Source organism: Hibiscus syriacus, unplaced genomic scaffold (genome assembly GCF_006381635.1).
Source record: "Hibiscus syriacus cultivar Baekdansim isolate YM2019G1 unplaced genomic scaffold, ASM638163v2 tig00112738_pilon, whole genome shotgun sequence".
Classification (NCBI taxonomy): Eukaryota; Viridiplantae; Streptophyta; class Magnoliopsida; order Malvales; family Malvaceae; genus Hibiscus; species Hibiscus syriacus.
In genome coordinates, this window is record NW_024063392.1 from 1,570,356 (window position 1) to 1,590,403 (window position 20,048).

The 20,048-nt window shown below is 36.5% G+C and overlaps 1 protein-coding gene across 1 annotated transcript; it reads right to left on the reverse strand.

The window, feature by feature from the left end:
• Nucleotides 1-237: 237 nt before the first annotated feature.
• On the reverse strand, nucleotides 238-18,482 carry LOC120182973 (ALBINO3-like protein 2, chloroplastic). The gene is made up of 14 exons (XM_039187783.1): nucleotides 18,164-18,482; nucleotides 17,971-18,077; nucleotides 16,186-16,313; nucleotides 15,446-15,517; nucleotides 14,091-14,192; nucleotides 4,379-4,429; nucleotides 4,154-4,219; nucleotides 3,319-3,366; nucleotides 1,955-2,107; nucleotides 1,794-1,849; nucleotides 1,592-1,709; nucleotides 833-922; nucleotides 514-623; nucleotides 238-393 (listed from the first exon to the last, which is right to left on the reverse strand). The coding sequence occupies exons 1-14, from the start codon at nucleotides 18,427-18,429 to the stop codon at nucleotides 327-329; spliced, it is 1,434 nt and encodes a 477-aa protein (XP_039043714.1). The 5' UTR covers nucleotides 18,430-18,482; the 3' UTR covers nucleotides 238-326.
• Nucleotides 18,483-20,048: the final 1,566 nt, after the last annotated feature.

Here is a 20,048-nt window from a genome sequence, read left to right on the forward strand (position 1 = left end):
TAATCAAAATATCTATACATTCAATAATATGGAAAACCAAAAAGGGTTCTAGACCAAGGGTCAGCATATGATAAATTCATAAATGTAATCAAATTTATTCCGAATTCAAGGTTTCAGACAATATGGCGTCCCTAATAAGAGTAATAAGCTAACGGCGTGTTCCTGCTGCATAAAATTTTTCTATAATTTTGCACGTCAAAAGTTTATAACCCAACAATGAAATAATTATGCAGAAAAATCAATAATCCCTTCTCCGACTGCTAGCAAGATTATTCGTGAAATCACCTTCGTCCTTAAATTCTTCGAGTAAATAGTCATATTTTGGATTATAAGCAACAACTTCCTTCAAAAAACTTTAATGCTTCAGCCTTGCGCCCAATGTCAAATAATGCACTGCAAAAAAAGACCCCAATTCATGCATGAACCACGAAAGCATTTGTATACACATAGAAGTATGAAGAGATTGTGAGATTATAGACTTTTTGGATGAAGATATAAACTTAAAATTCAAACCTGGAGAGCAATAACAATCCGTCAAAGTAATGAGCTTTGCTCTTTGGATCCTCTGGTTCTTTTAAACTTGCAATTCTCTCCAGGTGTGCAAGTCCTTCTGCCTTCTTCCCCTGTGAGATTCAAAGGGAATGGAAATAAAATGAAGAGCATTTGTATGGCTCTTTGAATGAACTAAAACCTGGTAGGTTTACCAACCAAATTCCATGATATAGCAGGAAAGCCGGATCAGGAGTTTATAGATGGTGAATAGCTTACACAAAAATAAATAATGACACGTTGATAAATATTTTGAGAACAAATTTCAACAATAATGTTTTACCTGTTTCATATAGACAACCCCAGCCCATTGAGACGATAACATTAAATGATCAACATCTTCAAGCTCTGTTGGAGGGCCAGCGAGAGACAGCTGACAGGTGTCAAAAAAATCAGCTTGTGATTAGTTGAGTACCAAAGGACGTAGTTCTCAAAACAGATTACAAGCTAACATAAAAAATGGTCTCAAAGTAAACCACAATAACAAATTTGTGGGTAGTTCTAGGGTGGGGAACCTTAAATTAAGGGGGGAAAACGGAAAGATGCTTAAAATGTATCAAAAGATGCATAAAATGTTATCGAAGGTGTACAAATTATTACAATATTTGGGGTATTATACCCAAACTGTTACCAATTTTTGTGTATGTATAAATTGTTACAGACTTTGTCACATTTAAGTATATACTCAAAATCTTACAAAACATGTAACAATTTATGAATACATACAAAAATTGGTAACATTTTGGGCATATACCCAAAAATATAGTAACAAATAAATATCTTCGATAACATTTTATGCATCTTTTGGTACCATTTTGGGAAGTTTGCCGGTTTTTTTACCTTAAATTAAAATTATTCACTGTAGAATTTATAAAAATTAAAATTCTTCACGGTAGAATTTTCCCAACTTTACATCAAAGCAATATAAAAGGAACTTCAACTATAAGGAACATATGCTACCATTGTTTTAACTTTAACCAAATGGCTCGTGTATTCAACAATAGCTGATACTATTTTTTAACAAAATAAAATAATATCAAACCTTTGAAATGGCACGCTCAAAATATTCAGTAGCATCCTCCATCAGTCCTTTCTGCATTAGAGTTTGTCCCATAAGAACCATAGCTTTTACATATGCATGATCTTTTTCAAGTGCCAATCTGGGAAGAAAAGTTTATTGTACGCACAAATCAGTTCAATTTATACAAGGGGGAAAAAAGGAAAATAAAAGACAAAATACTAACTTGAGCAACAATACTGCATGGTCCCTTTCCTCTCGTGACAAGTGTTTAACTGAAAGCTGAAAGCAGTTCCAATTACAATGATGTAAGAACTTTTAACAAACCTGTGGCAGTTAAATCATGTGTTGATATATATATATATATATATATTCTTAGGCACTTACTACAAGCAATTCTTTAGGACTCAAGTTTTGAACAGGAGAAGGAATTATAAGCTGTGTTGAGGTTGGCTCCACAGATGGTGCTTGTCCCGTGGGAGCACCCTTATCTGGTAAGCCAAGAATTGCACGAACAGCAGAATGTTTGAGGGTTAATTGCTGCAACATTGTAGAGTCCATAGAGAAGGGTTAACTCATTAAATAATTTTAGCTTAAAGACAGAAGAATTGTCTAGAATTATCAAACTTCAGGATCTGTTAGATATTTATTAAAGAATTCATAACTGAAAAATATGGAAAATCAAATTAGTAAAATCAAAGTAATATTAGTTCAATTGAAAAATCTTATAAAAAAAATTAATTCTATTGAAAAACAGTAATCTAAGTAAAAGAAAAAAGGTTGAAGGAACGTTGCATAATAAATTAAAAGATGTGTATACAAAGACTGTAAAATGCATGTCTTTTACACTTAAGTGGGAGCTTAGGTTGGAAATACACTAGAGGTATACTAGAGAAACCCTAGCTACCATGGTCACTGCACCACAAGGAACAGCTAGCGATCCTACTCACACATCCTGGGTCCCAGACTGCAGTGATGCATTATCAGGTTCATTTGCAAATTCAACCTCTGTGCATTTATCAGACATCTAAGTAAATCTCATTAAAAGAGTAACTCCCAATGAAAATTGTTATATTGGCATAAGTTAATCGTTATTTTTAAAACGCTGATTAAATCAATTAACCAGAGCAAAGCATAAATAAAATGATATTTTTTAAAGATATTTGGATATTCAGTAAAAAATTGATTCGGGAAGTTAATATTCACCATTGAAAAATTAAACATTAGCAGAATCTCTGGGATTGTTTATGGGTTGATTTTTTTTCACTTTTGACAAAACTTGTAATAGAAATGTGTATGGTAGCTCTGTTTTTTGTTTCACAAATAAAGAACAAAAACAATTTTTGCTAAATGCATATTGTTGGAAGAAAATTTTTGATGTTTCCAAAAAATTGGAAGTTTTTTCCACGCTGTTGCCATGCAAGTAAAAATATTTGCTAAAAAAAGTAAAACTTCAAGGAAATCTGAAGGAAAATATATTTATGCCCTTACCATTTTCTTAAATCAAATTCCAAACACTGACTTTTGTACTACTGCTTTAAAACACTTGTAACCAATACATAATAATTGAACACAATTTCTGTTTAAAAAAAACAGTAACAATCCCAAATAAACTGTAAATTATTGGTCTCACTACATGTCAAAAGCATTTTTAAAGATTCAGCACATAAAAGCAAAAAAATTATACAATGATATGGCATAACTGGCTTTTAGATAGGCAAGTCTATAAAAGGAAAAATAGAATAGCAAACCTGAATAGCACTTAATGAACTATTGGTGACCCAGTAGACTAGACTTCCCTGCAAAATAAGAAAGCAAATAATAAATAGGCTTAGATGCAGGCCACAAGAACCGGGGTGGGAACTATTGCTATGTTTTTTCCTATGTCTTAGGTTGTTAGCTAGGAGTTTATGATTCCTTGTTTTTCCTTCTTCATGTTATTCCTTGTTTTAATGGCAGTTAATCACCACAGGCTGTATTTAAAGTTATTTGAATTCAATAAAATATATGCAGAAGTCATTTCAGTTTTTTTAACTTTAGAGATTACAGGTTCTCTTAATGACCCAGCATCATAGGTCGGCTAAAGAAAATCCCTTCCCAAACTTCTAATCCTTCCCGCACTAACTCAGATTATGTTTTGCATCTTCCCATAACTAGATTTTTCACAGGGGACCATAACAATATGTTAGACCAACATCAGGGAGATACTGTACCTATGTTTGGATTGATGTTAGACAGGGGAAAGGAAAGCAAGGAAAAGATCACATGATTAATCATTTCCTTTCCTTTCCTTTCCACAGTTTAGCTAATAAAAAAGTTCAAATTACTATCCTTTCCTTCTTTTACTTGAACTTTCATTTCTTTTCCTTCATTACCATTAACCCAAACATAGTATTAAAGAAAGCAACACAATTCTACTATTACAGATATTTCACCTAAGCAGCAGTGGAAGATCATGAGCTATTTTAGAGAGACCAGTAAGATGACTCTCGTCAGCTAATTCAGAGTTCATAAACATATCTACTCAATGAAACAACTTGGCATACGACATAAAAGAAAAGGGAAGGGGATACATTACACAGTTACCTGTGGAATCATCAGACCAACACCGAAAAGAGGCAATGTCAGAAAATCCAAATAGAACTTGTAAACCTGTAAAAAAAATGGTTCTAAATTCTTGTTGAATGAAAATTCCAAAAAGCAAGAATTTATGCAAAATTAATTGAATAAGTTGGCATGAAAATATGTTCTAGCTCCAAAAGGTGAAAGGGAAGCCATTACTAGCACTGTGCACAATTCCGTCTTACTCACTTTTGCCAAGTACGAATCAACTTTCCCAACTGAAGATGACGCAAAAGAAATCTGATAACATAATGAATCATGTTAGTGAACATTTTTTTTTTTTGATAGAAGATGAGGCCTCATAAAAAACCTCCTTTTTACCCTCCATGTTATGAAAGTAACCTGAAGGGTAATGAAAGGAGGAAAAGAGCACCTATAATTTTATTAAACAGAAGAAAAGTACATTACCCACTCTTATAACAAAATAAACCTTCCCAGAAAGCATAAGACTTAAAAACCACTATCAGCTGGAAAACGTAGACACAAATTACATAATACTGAGAACAAAAACCTGCAGAAACAAAATGAAACATACACTCCAACTCCTCAAATACAAAGACAGCTAATCAACCAATACCATCTTTAGCTAAACTGTCCGCTTCCCAATTGGCAGCCCTCAAGATTAGCCTTAACATAATATCCTTCCCTTCCATAATAGAGACGATCTCCTTCACCAATGATTGGAATAAAGGGGTGCTTAATTCCCGATTTTTAATCCACTTCAGCGCGTTAGTAGAGTCTGATTCTAAAATAATCCTCTGATTAAGAACCTCACCTGAATCAATAAGCAAACACAACCCTCTCTTAAACGCCAAAAGTTCTGCCATAATCGGAGGACCACCCCCAACCTTTTCAGAAAACCAATGAATCAACCTACCACTGCTGTCCCTAATCAGACCTCCTATACCTCCTTTGTTCCACCCCTTCACCATCGCTCCATCAACATTAATCTTAATAAAACCAACTGGAGGAGGAACCCAGCAAGACGGTTTGGATCTTGCTTTGTGACTAACCATTAAATCAGCAAGTGTTAAATCACCCACAAGCGAGTCGAAAGGAATCAGCATATCAAAATTAGCAGCAAACCAAGAAACTATTCTGAAACGAGCAATAAAGAACAACAACACCACATCTAGCTTCCCATTCTTAAAAATAACCTCGTTCCTGATTTTTCACACCGTCCACAAGACTGCCCTTGGAATGAATTTCCAAATACTAGAGTTCGGAAGAAGCTCATCCCACTGAGTGATACAATCTAAGGGTTATTAGGAATCACCCAAGCAACATCCCACATATTCAAAAATCTGGCCCACAGTCCCCAAGCAACCTCACAATGCAGAAAAAGATGAGAAACAGTTTCCCCAAATCTGCCACACAACGGACATAAGGAATCTTCAATTCCAACCACACCACGCTTAAACAGTTCCTCCTTAACCGCCACTCTCAGATGAACTACTTGCCATAAGAAGGTTTCAACACGAGGAGGGGCTATCCCTACCCAAATTTTCCTGTCCCAAACATCTTGATTCCCCTCAATACCTTCCGAGCCATGGAAAATTTTTATACAAGAATTCGTAGAGAAACAACCCTCTCCATTCCCTAACCAAATCCAGCAATCTTCCTCATCATGAGACAAAGAGGTGTTATTCAGCATAGAAATCAGATGTAACCATTGGTCAATCTCCCAATCCGCCAGATTCCTTCTGAATTGAATATCCCACACCCATCCTGCAACCTGTTCCTCCCTAAACTCCACTACTTTCCCCTCTTTATTCGTTGAAAGAGCATATAGTCTAGGGAACAGAACTTTAAATGGGACTTCTCCCAACCAAACATCATTCCAAAATACCACAGAACGGCCATTTCCAGTTTTCCATCGCAAATTACTCCTAATGCAGTCACCAAACTCATCATTGGAAAAGAAGTTATTAATCACTCCTCTCCAAATCCAAGATGCACGAGCAGTCAAAGAACTCTCTACCATTTTGGAGTTCAGGTCCAAATTATTCACACAACAAACAACTCTCTTCCACCAAGAATCCTTTTCAGAGGCAAACTTCCATACCCATTTACCCAACAATGCTCTGTTCAATATTGCTAAGTTCGGGATCCCAAGACCCCCCAACCTTCTCGGTTTGCTGACCAATCCCCAGTTCACCCAATGTATGTTTTTTTTATCAGTCGACCCCCCCCCATAAAAAGGCAGCCATTATAGAATTTAATTTCTGCAGCACCGAAGCTGGAATTCGAAATAAAGAAAGGAAATAAGTGGGGAGAGAGCACAAAACAGATTTGATCAACACCACCCTCCCTGCTAATGCTAGAGAATTTGCCTTCCAACCAGACAACCTATTATAGAAATTATGCACGATTGGCTCCCACATTGCAATAGAGTTTCTCTTAGACCCCATAGGCAAGCCTAAATAGTCTACAGGAAATTTACCCACTGAACAGCCAATTTCCTTAGACCAATCAACAAGCACATCATCCTCAATATTAATTCCAAAAATTCTGCTCTTGACTAGATTAATCTTCAACCCCACCAATAATTCGTAAATCAAAAGCACCCTTCTAACATTCTTCAAATCCCGAATTGATGCCTTTGTAAAAATAATTAGGTCATCCGCAAATTGTAGATGCGAGAGTTTGAATGAACGATCATGAGTTCCCAACTCAAAACCTGAAAATAATCCCAAATCCACTGCTTTAGTTAACAGCAAATGAAGCAATTCACCACCTAAATTAAACAGCAAGGGTGATACGAACACCCCTGTCTAAGACCTCTTTTTATTTGAATTTTCTCAGTAGGAGTCCCATTCAGAAGAACAAAAATAGAAGCTGTAGGCATACACTGAAACATCCAAGACCGCCATTTTTCGCCAAACCCCATTTTACCCAAAATTTTCAATAAGATCAGCCAATCAACTGAATCATAAGCTCTCTTGAAATCCACCTTAAAGACCACCCCCTTCAGCCCTTTCTTCCTCCAGAAGTTGATTCCTTCATTCGCTATGAAAGAACAATCCAGAATGTTTCTCCCTTGGATAAATGCAAATTGGGACGGACTAATAATGTCATTAATGCACAAACTGAACCTCCTAGCCAAGACCTTAGACAGAATTTTATATAGCCCTCCCACAAGGCTAATTGGCCTAAAATCCCCCATCCCCTCCGGGTTAATCTTCTTAGGAATAAGAGAAATAAAGGAATGATTCACCTCCAAGTCCCACTCCTTCCCCTCGAAAAATTCATTAAAAAACAGCATAATATCATCTTTCAAATTAGACCAGAATTTCTTGAAAAAGCCTAAATTCAAACCATTCGGTCCAGGAGCTTTGTTACTATCCGAATCAGCTATTGCTCTCCAAACTTCTTCTTCCGAAAATGGCTTTTCAAGTGCTAAACTCTGCCCTTCCGATAATTTTAAAAAATCCAAATTCATATCCTCAGCCTCCAAAGAATTTTCCTGAGAAAACAGACCCTTAAAGAACTCTACCACCGAATTCCTAATTAAGGTAGGATCTTCTATGACTTCATTTCCCACTAAAAGGGACTTAATGCCATTATATCTTCCTCTAACTATGGCAGAATGATGGAAAAATCTGGTGTTCTTATCTCCCTCCAATCTCCATTTCAATCTCGATTTTTGCAACCAAATCGATTCTTCTTTCTTTTGGAGCTCCCATAAATCTCTCTTTGCTTCAATTATTGACCTCATTGTCACCGAAGGAAGGCCTTGTTGCAGATCCAACTCCATAACTTGAATTCTTTTCTCCAACAATTTGATTTTACTAGACAACTCTAAATAACCCTTCCCAGACCATCTCATAACCACTCAGACAACTCTAAATAACCCTTCCCAGACCATCTCATAACCACTCCCTTCACCCGCTTAAGCACCTTAGACATGGGCTTACCCTTTTCCTCTTTACATATATTATCCAGCTCCTTACCCATCATCTCGGTAAAGCCCTCCTCCTCCATAACATAGTTAAATAACCTAAACGGCTTCAGGCCCTAATTGCAATCCTTGTTCTCTAGCAGAATAATATTATGATTGAAAACGGACCTTGGCTGCAAAGATTGACTTAGCTTCGGGAACAAACTTACAAATCTATGGTCAACCAAAAACCGATCCAACCTCTCGAACGTAGGAGCTTCCCTATTATTACACCATGTAAAACGACCCCCTGACAATGGAAAATCAAGCAAATTTGCCTTGCTCACAAAATCCCTAAAAATATTCACAGTCACCGAATTCACAGCTCCTCCTTCTTTTTCCTCCTGTGACAAAACTACATTAAAATCTCCACCTAAGCATAAAGGGCAATCCACATTATCCAGAAAAGATAATAGCTCCCTGAAAAATGTCTCTTTTTCTGCATCCAGACTAGGGCCATACACATTAATGAAGCAACAACTTCCTGAAAGTCCCTCCATAGTCCCTTTTATTGCTACAAATCTGCTATAAATGACTATATCTTCCAGCACCAATACCTTCTGATTACACAAGGTTATTAATCCACCAGCGGAACCTATGGAAAGAGCTACTGCCGAACCAGTAAGAAAATTCCCCCCCATTTTCCTCACTAACAAATGGCTAACAACCTCCAATTTGGACTCTTGCAAAAATAAAATTATAGGTTTCTTCTCATCAACAAACCTCCTAATAGCTCGAGCTTTGACTCTTCTACCCAAACCTCTAACATTCCAAGACATCATCGACCACGCAACCATCATTAATTAATCATAACCTTACTTCTACATCTACTGACCCTCCTTCGAATTAAGATCATTCACCATCGGAACCATTTTAGCCATAAAAGCTTCCTCCCCTCCTTTAAATTTCACCCCCAACAATTTTGACACATTCCAACACTCCAAAGCCTCTGCCACCCCCTCATTCTCATTCTCTGCAAAGGTGACTATCTCCCTGCCATTGCAACTCTTAACTTCCCACCTCCTAGAATAAACATTCTTATAAAAACCTCTTTCAATGTTACTTACTGGCGCACATTTCCCAATATGGCAACGTCTCGCCGGTGATATGGACCGATTCTGCAAGCTTGAATCAGACTGATCACCAATTGACATTTCTGCAGACTGGAAACGGACAATGTTCGACCCTAAACTCCCTTGCTCAGGCCCACTTATTTGACTTCTGACCAAGCTGGTATTAAGCCCATTCTCTTGTACACCCTTATCTTGGCCCAAGGTGACACCTTCCACGGATCTCTCCTTTTCTCTTTCTTCATTAAAATCCTCTGACACTCTCTGTTGACCGGGAACATCACCTGCTGCTGCTACCTCCGCAGAGCAAAAGTCAACAGCCAACAAATGATTTGTCCCTTCTATAATTTTCAATTTCATCGATAACCGTGTCAACCCCTTGTTTATCACCCCGAACCCATGCTTCAACCCTGTCCTGAGAGTCTGACAAGGACTGATCACCCCACTGCTCTTCCTGTCCCTCCTGGACATCCCGCTGGCTCCAGTCTGGCAAATTCTTCTCCGTAGAAGCCACTATTCCGTCATCTTCAACCATATCCTCTAACTCCGAAAAAAAATCATCACTTCCTTCCACGTTAATCTTCACCATGAACGATCTCCCATACGTATTTATAATAACGTGGGGAGGAATATCAAAGGGACTTTCAACCCTCAATAGCATGTGAGCTACTCTACAATCCACTTTGTTAGTAGTTTGTTCTTGTATCTTAACTAGTTTACCCCATTTCGACGCCAAGCTTGTGAAGAAAGGAACTGACCAACAGTTAAGAGGAACACCAATCATAGACACTGCACAGTAAGGTAATGGCACACCCTCTTCTTCCATAACGTGCTCCAACCTCTCGATCCAGAAGGACAAGGTCTCCCACTTGTTATCCATCATTACAACTTTCTCCTCAGCAGTCTGGAAAACTACCAGACAGGCTTTTTTTGCATAACCCCATTGAACCACTTTGACATTGATTCCTTCTGTCCTTAACGCCCTTTCCACAAACTCAACTTCAAATACTGGCTTACAAATACCTGTCAACGACGATCTCAGCCATGATCTATCCTCCATTGGAATAAAAACTTCTAACTGCTTCTTCCCCTCCTTCTTAGCTCCAAAGCTCCCCATTAATTGGCCCTCAACTACCTTTGCACCCACAACCGTCTCCTTGTATGTCCTTCCATTATGAAAACTATTCATCATCTCCTTCTTTCCAGAACCTGCAGCTTGAGATGATGGAAGTTTCCTGAGCAACCCATCCACACCAGCATCTGAAGACCTCGCCCCACTAGTACATTTGAGACTCCTCGAAATACTTTCCTTCTGATATTTGGCAATCGACACCGATACTCTCCTCCCATCGACCGAGACATTATTCATCTTTTCAATTGCTAGATGCAAATCATCTTTGCTAGCAAAATGCACAAAGGCAAACGTACTATCCTTGTAGTATGGTCTCCTATTAACAAATGGAATGAACACCTTAATCACCTTACCATAATGACTAAAACGATCCCATAATGCACTTCTCTGCACTCGCCTGCTAAGATTATCCACGAATGCAACCCACGATATTTCTCCCAGCAAAGGCCTACTCCTGGCCGGACGAATAGAACCCTTCGAACTCTCCCTCACTCTCTCTCTACCTTTCTCACTCATGTTGGACAGCTTATCTTCTGATGAGCTTCCATGTTAGTGAACATTATATCTGTGTTTTCTCATTGTAGTTCATCCATTTATGTTGCAATATAGATCTAAAAGGTAAATAAGGAATAGCATGTAGTGTTTGGTTGTATTTTGAAAAGAGTGGAACTTTTCCAGCATTTTAAAAAACCACAACTTCAAAAGGCATTGATTGGTTAAAACTTCAGAATTTCAAAGTAATTATTAAAAGTACTAAAATGCTCATTTTACATATCAAATTCTGCATCTCAGTCTCAGGCCCAAATAACAAATCATAATATTCCCCATTTTTTTTTATAGAAGTTGGAGGTCTCATTAAAAACTCCCTTCATATTCGTTCACATACTGAGAAGTATATTAGCAAAAATTGGAAGGAAGAAAAGAGTACCTCATAGTTTATTAATAATAATACCCAATACATAAGACAACACGGAATATCCTCCTATGGTGATATACACCATTACAACAAACACCTTAAACTCACACATCCTCATCCAAAAGCCACAGTCGACTATCACCTTATTTCTAAGTTACACCTACAACAATAGGATAAAAAACAACACAAAATAACATAATACAAAAGAAAAGCAACACCTGCAACCATTTAAACTAAATCAAAACCACAATTGAAGATAGGAGATCTAATAAGATTCGTCTTCGTCAGGGGCCCAAGAGTTTGGTTTGAATGAAGACTCAATCTCATGCACCATGATTTTGAAGGAGTTGTCACCGACCTTCAATTCCAACGTCGCATCAATTCTCACATAAGCCTTTGTGAGGACTTGAATTTTTGCCCGATCAAAAGATGATGGTGACTGACAGCTTTCGTCGATTGCTAATAAATAACCCCACTTATCTGCAATGTTTTTGAAAGTATCTCAATTCCATGCGTGAAAAGGAACACCCTCGCAAACTAACCATACTCGACGACACTCCACTACCAAACTCTCTGACCAAGCTTAGACTTTGGAGAACCACTTTGCGAGAGTCTCTGATTTATCGTTCTTGACACTTCTCAAAGAAGCAGAATCTTCGAAAATCATTAATACCGCATTTCCAGCAGCTCTCATTAAGGAGAAACCAGTGAGGCCCTTCGCTTGCATTTGTCTAGCGAGATGACCTATTTTGATAAAGTCCTTGCACCACCCCACTAGACATTTACTCAACACTTGAAGTTTTTCTTCGTCCATAACACCTTCAACTTCACAATGATTCTTCCTCGAATCACCTTTCATCCCAAAATTACGGTGAACAGTTGTAGTGGTCTTTCTCCAAAAAGACTGGTAAGGTTTGAATTTAGCCAAAGATACACTAATTTTGCACCTGTCAATATGAGATCCATCCATTTTTGAGATCGCTTTCCTTGCTTCTTCGATTGTTGCAAAACGATTGAAACCAAAGAGAAGCCCTTTCGAATTTCTTTTGTTTGGAATGAAAGCTTTAATAACCCGACTGTGGGTGCAAAATAATGCTCCAAACCTCTTCCAATGGATCTTCTCTGGTAGATTTTCGATAAATAACGTGATGCTACCGCTTCTATACCCGTCACTTATTTTTGGATGGCCTTCCTTCCACCAATTATTATTCCCAATTTTCCCACTTCTTGCAACTTCACCAGGCTTTTCATCACAACACCCCTTTTTGGGTAGCTCCTTGATTCCATCATGGCAACCACTGCCGCATTTTGAGCTGATTATGTATCCTTATTCGCTGACGATGCCTGCAAATGGGATCTCTTTAACTTATCCTTAATCGACCTCGACTTCACCCGAACACCTCCTAATCCACCACCGTGATAATTCCTTGCATTACAATCAATTGCTGCTTGGTTCCTCATATTGTCGCTCAAAGATCCGTTCAATGGCTGCTGTCGATTAATACCAGAACCATCCTTGACCCTTTTCTTCGCAACATGTAGATCCTTACATTCACCATAGGAAACCGACGCATCCTGAGTATTCTTTTGGATACAATCAGTGCAAGTTTTATTTCCCGACTGTGTTTGAAGAACTCTTAGTCACCTCGTAGCTACCCTCTTCAAACCAGAAAACTCGAACATAGCCATTAACTGTAATTTGGGCTCTCCATTGGTTAATCCCAAAGGTGAGAAGGCATAGAATATCCCCGGGTGTAACCTACCTCGGAGTCGGGACGATATGACGGCTACAGGAGGAAATCGAAACATTCCAAGCTGTTGCGTTTTAGGAAAGACCTAGAAATCAAATCGAACACCAAAAGCAGCGTCCAAAAGAATTTCACCAAAGGCAACGTCCAAGAAATCAGACACGTTGGAACCACCCAACAGCTGGGTTTTAGACGCTATGAACCACTTGGGACGATGATGCCACTGGTCTTTCTAGTCGGCGCAAAACCACTATGTAACAGTGACGGGATCCGGCCTTGTCGAAGCTGTTCAAGGCAGATTCATAGAAAATAGCAAGGAATCTCGACACTAGAATAGGGGGTTTTGGTCGCAATTCTACGCTGAGCTCGATGATAAGGCGGTTTCGAAAACGGACGACCGTAGGCGGCGGCGGCGGTGGTGAACAGTGTTTAGATTTACGCCGATTAAATGATCATATCGCAAATCTAAGGCCATATTCGGAAACCCCGAGAGAAGACGATCTCGACTGAGAAAAACGGTGACAAATGGGGGTCGGAATGTGGCGGCCGACGGTGGTCGCGGACGGTGTTGGCGGACGGAGGACGGTGATCAGACAGACTTTTGAATTTTAACTCTCACCAACATGGATGAGATTTTCAACGAAAGAAAATTTTGAAAGCGTCTGGAATCAAGAGAGAAGCGGGAGCTTCTCTCACTAGAAGTCAAAAAAATGCGGCTCTACCAAAATCCATAATATTCCCCATGATAATTGCATTGACATAAAAGTTGAATGTTGTCAAGTTCTCAATTTATTTATAGGAATATAATTATTGATCAGTGACCTGGCTTTTAGTATAATCTAAATATAAAACATAAATTTCTTCAGGTTGTACCTCATCCATGATGAACTAGTCATGATTTGGACTTGTGATCATGATTCAAAGATTTCACAAGGGTGGGGTAGTCAAAGATATGTTAAGCGTCCCACTTAAAACCTATTGGTAATAGGTGGAGGGAGCCAACTTTGATACAGTTCCTCAGGAAACCTAACACTTAACTGAAGTGGGATAACACCAATTAACAAGATGTTACAGAGATGGAGAAGATTACAATACCTGAACATTCAGATAGTGCAAACAAGCAATCAAAAATGGAAAGATGAGTCCTGAAGCACTGTGAGGAAGTTCGGTTAAATTCACAAACCATAATGCACCACCCTGGAATTAATCATGTCAGAGTTTTAACTTTTGAACAACTCAATGCATTTATTAAATAAAGGATCATAAAATGTGATACGCAGTTTGAAAGTGTAACCCTAGCCAAACATTCAACACTCTAGTTTACATTTTAATGTACTAGATAAACTCAAATCTCAAGTACAATCAAAGCAACAATGCAGCAAAATGTGCAAATGATTAAAGGTTTCTTCTGTTGTTTAAATGTCTTCAGTCAAATTATAGGAAGATATTTCCAGAACCAAACAATTAAGAAATACATTAAGTTTCACCTAAAGTAAATCTAAATAGAGACAAAGTGCAAGTAAATGTCAATACAATAAACTCATAAATTTAAAATTGAAATACAAACTTCATACTCGATCACAATCTTCATAAATGCAAAAATATTATGATCATTGGCAAAAAAAATAACAGATGACACCATGAGCTGTGCAGTTCTGATTGCAATGATCGGAAAATACAAAGAGCTCCAATTTAGAAATAGAACAATCTAAAATGCATGACATCCAAGAATTAATATTTAACATAAAGAACCATGCCCAACTGAAAATAATTACAGCTCAAGATAACATCAAAACTATTTATCATATAATCATATATGATAAAAACAGCTGCAAACTCTTCAGTAGATAATTAAACTACTAGCAGAAACTTTAAAATAGGATTTCTAAGTACTTATTTGTCCGACTAAACTTGCGTTACATAATTTGATCTCCAACAGTACAGCCATATTTATCAAAAGCATATTGATAAGAGAATATATTCAAAACTAAAGTTATTTTAATTCTTATACAACTCTTCTTTTTCATTGCTTAAGCATACGGCATACCACTTATCAAGAGAGGAAAAACTAACTGGACAATTGTTTAGAATATCATCTTGAACTTGTCTAATAACAACTTGTCAACACTTTAGATACTATATCAGGCACTACTGTTATGAATTTGAAAGTGCCATTGAATATTTATCCAACATGCATAATTTGTCAACTGTGATGCAATACACGCAGGAGACCAGAGGCAGAGCAATAAAAAGGATGATTGCCGGCTATTACACATTAACTTCTAAGAACAAAATTTTCACCAAAAAAATTACACAATTACTTGGATAAACCTTCAAAACTAGCAATTACAAAGAGTGATTAGCCATCATATGTCATGTTTTCAAACATTTATATTAATTGTTGCATACTATAAGTCACTGTTCGAATAAATAATCAAGCAATGCCTTACATTATCAAATCCAGGATGATTATCCAATGACATTCGGCGAATGCTAGTCACCCATAAGAGAAGGCAAGGGACCTGACAAATTAAGAGGAACAGGTAGTGAGATAATAGGCACACATCTTATTCAAGCCACGCAAAACCTTTTTTTAGAGTTTCTGAAAAGAAAAACAGGGATAGAGAGAGAGCTTCTCTTAGTAAGAGTTCTGTGGTTAGTTAAAATCAGCTAGTATTGTCTGATTGCAATATCTCATGTCATGAAACTATTTATTCTCAAAATATCAATTCTTTATCTATTGAGGCAATTGATACTAGATTTTCTGTTCATTTTCAAACCCAAAATCAAGAATGAAATAAATATGTAGTACTCACTATAATATATCAAGCACTAACATCCTTTCTTGACAAGCAGCATAACAACAATCCTCATTTGCAAGGGTTTGCTCTTGAAATATGCATCAAAAGTAATATTGCTAAATTCATGTCATTCAATTCGAGCATAGAATTGTTGAGTCCAACAAACTTTGATAATATTGAGTAGTTCAATTATCAATAACAATTTATTCCAAAATTTTCCTGCAATCTATAAGCTTCCTCTTCATATAACCCTTTACCATGCCTAGATTTATCTTGCATTCAAAATATGTAAAGTAACTCTACTAATAAAACAGGATGTTTTCCTTAAAGTTTAATATATTATATATATCATACATGCAAGGCCTTCTTGGACTGCAAGGGAGAATTACCTGAGTTAAGAAGGGAGCAAGAAACCAAAAATACGAAGGGCAACCAATTGCCTTTCTTTCCTTCCGGAAATGTATAAAATGGTCTTTATAACTTCTTCCTGACATAGGTGGTGGCAATGGAGAAGGCACTATGAGAAATGCATCAATGTCAACCAAAAAAATTATCCGCAAGTTAAACATTCAAACAAGAGAAGAAAAAGGATTTCTTTTCATAAATTCCACATGATGGATAAATATGAGTTCCTCTACAATCTTTAGTCAGAAAACCCAGATATGGACATTTACACAAACTGAATATGAAGGCACATTCTTATCAAAAAAAAAATATGAAGGCACTTTGGAGTAAGTATCTACATATTTACTGAAATAACAATGCACTGATGATGTCTTACAAAGGAATGCATTTGAAATTAAAAAAAAATGAAACAGTCACTAGTCCGGCACCAAGTATAGGAAAGATTTTCACTGCTTACAATTGATTGCACCAGGTTATTGATTTATTTTCAGCTTAAGTGATTGTAGGATTTTGTTCATTTTATTATCAGTAAAAGGTAGACACAAAGAGCCATGTGAAACAATGAAAGGGTCTACGTAAGACAAGAAGCCAAGAGATTTTAAGTCAAAGCAGTGTTATAAAGGGCACAAACACACTATAGAAACTAAAATCTTAAATTGCAGAGCATAAAAGAGCTCATGTGAGTGAAGGTGCAATATGTATATAGTCGCAAAGCTTTGCGACTTGTATATTTATGTATATGCGAGTACCTTTGTATGTGTTTGTGTGTGTGTATATGCATATAAAGGTTAAGACATATAATCATGATAAACTCTACAGATTAGTATGGTAACATGCAAAATTTTCTTTTAATTTTAATGTCATTATGCAGGATAGCATTATGGTCCTAAGTCTCATGTCAAATACTCAAATATTGAGAAGTAAAGAGGTCAATATTGTTATCTTTCTTACTAGTAAAGGTACATCTAATGAAAACAGTTAAAAAATATATATTAAAGAGTACTTGATTAGAGGACATATTTTTATGCCCATCACCTAAAAAAACCCACCTTGACAACACTGAACCTAAGGTTAAAGAAAAATACACATAACGCTGTAGTAAACAATACTTCAAAGCAACTTCTCAAATGTTGCAAACAGTTCCCGTGCCAATCAAAACCACCATCATAATATGAATATGATCCATGAACAAAACTGTCAATATATATACAACCTAGTTTCTTTTGTTATTCTCCATAAATTTGATTAAATGAGTCACACAAGATCAACATGCATCTATCAGTTAAAGTGATGGCATTAACTCAGTTCATTGTCAAAGGTAATATGTGCGTGTGAAAACATGGTTAAATAATGGAAGTAACTGCCTCACTGCTAAGGGTGTAACCAAGCTGAACAATATAGTACCGGACTCAAGGCCAACTCAATACCAAAAAAGAAAATATCAGTTTAAAATATAATTGGGACACAGAAGTTTGACTCGAATAGGCTTGGTTATCAGTAAGTCAAATCAAACTCGGATCAAATAAGACAAAACATAAAAATAAATATTATTTACTATCTGTATAATATAAGAAGATACTGAAGATAAAGTATAAACTATATTTAACTCAAAAGCTAGTTGGGCCAACACAAAAATACCAGACCTCAGCTTGAATAATTACTCAAACCATTCAAGCTCGAGATGCATTAGCCAAACACTAGTATATTGACTAATTCATGTTCCGAGCAAGTAATGCTACGATTTTAAAGTAATGGTAAAAGAAACTTACATTTAGGAGCTAACTCTGCAATCGTTTTCACCTTCTGAAGATGAATAATAACTGCCGGAAACAATGCAAACCTCATAGCCGCAGTGGAAGTTACAATAGTTATCCACCTGCAAAAGTAATTTAGAATCTCCGTTACTTTAAATGCAAATGTTCATATTCTCGGCAACCTAACAAAGGGGAGAAATTGACCTACCAAGGGAAGCCAGTGAGATTATGGTAACCATCGAGCAATGAAATGATTGCACGAACCGGAAGGATATTTTGTTCAACGTTGTCGGGCGAAGTGAAAAGGGAACGCCGAGTGATGGATGATGCGATTGGGGAGACGGGCCCTGCCGCAAGGTTGGGGTGAGATTGATATGAAAGGTAGGAAGGAGTTTGATCAATACGCGCGTGACGGAGAGTGGAGAGAAGACTGGAACGGCGGAGGTGGGAAAGTAAGGTCCTGGAAGCCGCCATTGCCCATTCGCAAAGTCGAGGGAAGACTCGATTCAGAAGGGTTTTAGAGGAGTGGATGTAAAGAAAATTCTTTAAAAAAAAAAAAATTACACAGATGATCATTGATATTTAAATAATTTTTTATTTTTTATTAAAATTTTAAAAATAACTAATTGATTATTAAAGTATTCTTTTTTATCATAAAGGATGTGAAAACCATTTAAATCTGGTAAGAATATTTTTATTTTCATTATAAATGAATTTGGTTAAGAATTATTCTGTTGCTTTGTTTAAATATATTATAATTTAGGACGAGTTTATCACGTTTGATGAGTATTGTTGAGCATCATTAACAAATAACATTTAATTTAATTTATAAAAGTTTAAATTTTAAATGACTCAATGTATAATTATAAATTATTTAAAAGTTTAAAGGTAAATTATTTAAAATAAATTATTAATTATATTATTTTTCATAATTTTTTTTGGGTAAATTATATCATTGACCACCTTACTATTTAATCCTTTACTTTTACCACCGATCTTTTAATTTTGTCAATCACACCATCTAACTATTTAATTATATTCAATAAAACCACTTGTCATTAATATTTAATAAAATTAGTAGTTAATCAAATTGATATAATTATACATTTAGCCCTAAATTTTTATTCAATTTATTAATTTAGTCCTAATTTTTAATTAATTTAATAAAACCAATCTCTCAATCAGACGGTGACATTTGTCACAACTTAATTAGATTATATTTAATTTTAATTTAATATATTTTAACTCTAACCAATTAGGATTAAACTCACGCCTAATTGGAGGGATATGTGGCAGGCTCATCCATAGACTAAAGGTAAGTTCGCCATTGAATCTCACCTGCTCTGCAATACCCACTAATCAACACATTATAAGTTATGACATCAGGAACAACCCCGAAAACTTCGATAATCTCTATAACTCTGGTAGCTTTTCTAGTCTTGCCTCTCTTACAAAACCCACGAATTAAGCTAGTACAAGTAGGGGTGTAAACGAGCCAAGTCGAGCTCGAGTATTGTCGAGCTCAACTCGACTCAAAAACTCTCAAGTTTAAAATTTTTAAGCTTGACTCGAACTCGAAATCCTGAACTAAAGCTCGTGAGCAGCTCAAAAATACTCGAAATGAAGAAAAAAATTCTTAAACTTAACTAGATTGAAGTCTCAAACTCAAATTCAAACTTGAACCTTAAATACATGAGAGTCTTACTGTATTTAAAAAAAATCAACACATAAATGTTAATATTATTAATAATTTATTTTAAAAAAAATAAAATCTTAATATTCTCACTAGCTTTTCGAGTCGAGTATCAAGTAGCTCGTTTCGGCTCGTTAAGAATTCGAGTCAAGCTCGAACTTGAGTCGATTCCATTCGATCCGAGTATTTATCGAGCCTTGACCGAGTCGATCTCGAGTAGCTCGCGATCTGTCTCGTCTCATTTACAGCCCTAAGTACAAGCTATAATATCATGAATCTTACCATGATAAACCATGTCCTCGAGAAGTTTAACCCCTTCTTCAAATTCACCATCTCTACCAAATTTATACAGTTGATTATTGCTACCAGATTCCTCAAAACCATAAATGCAACTCGATGG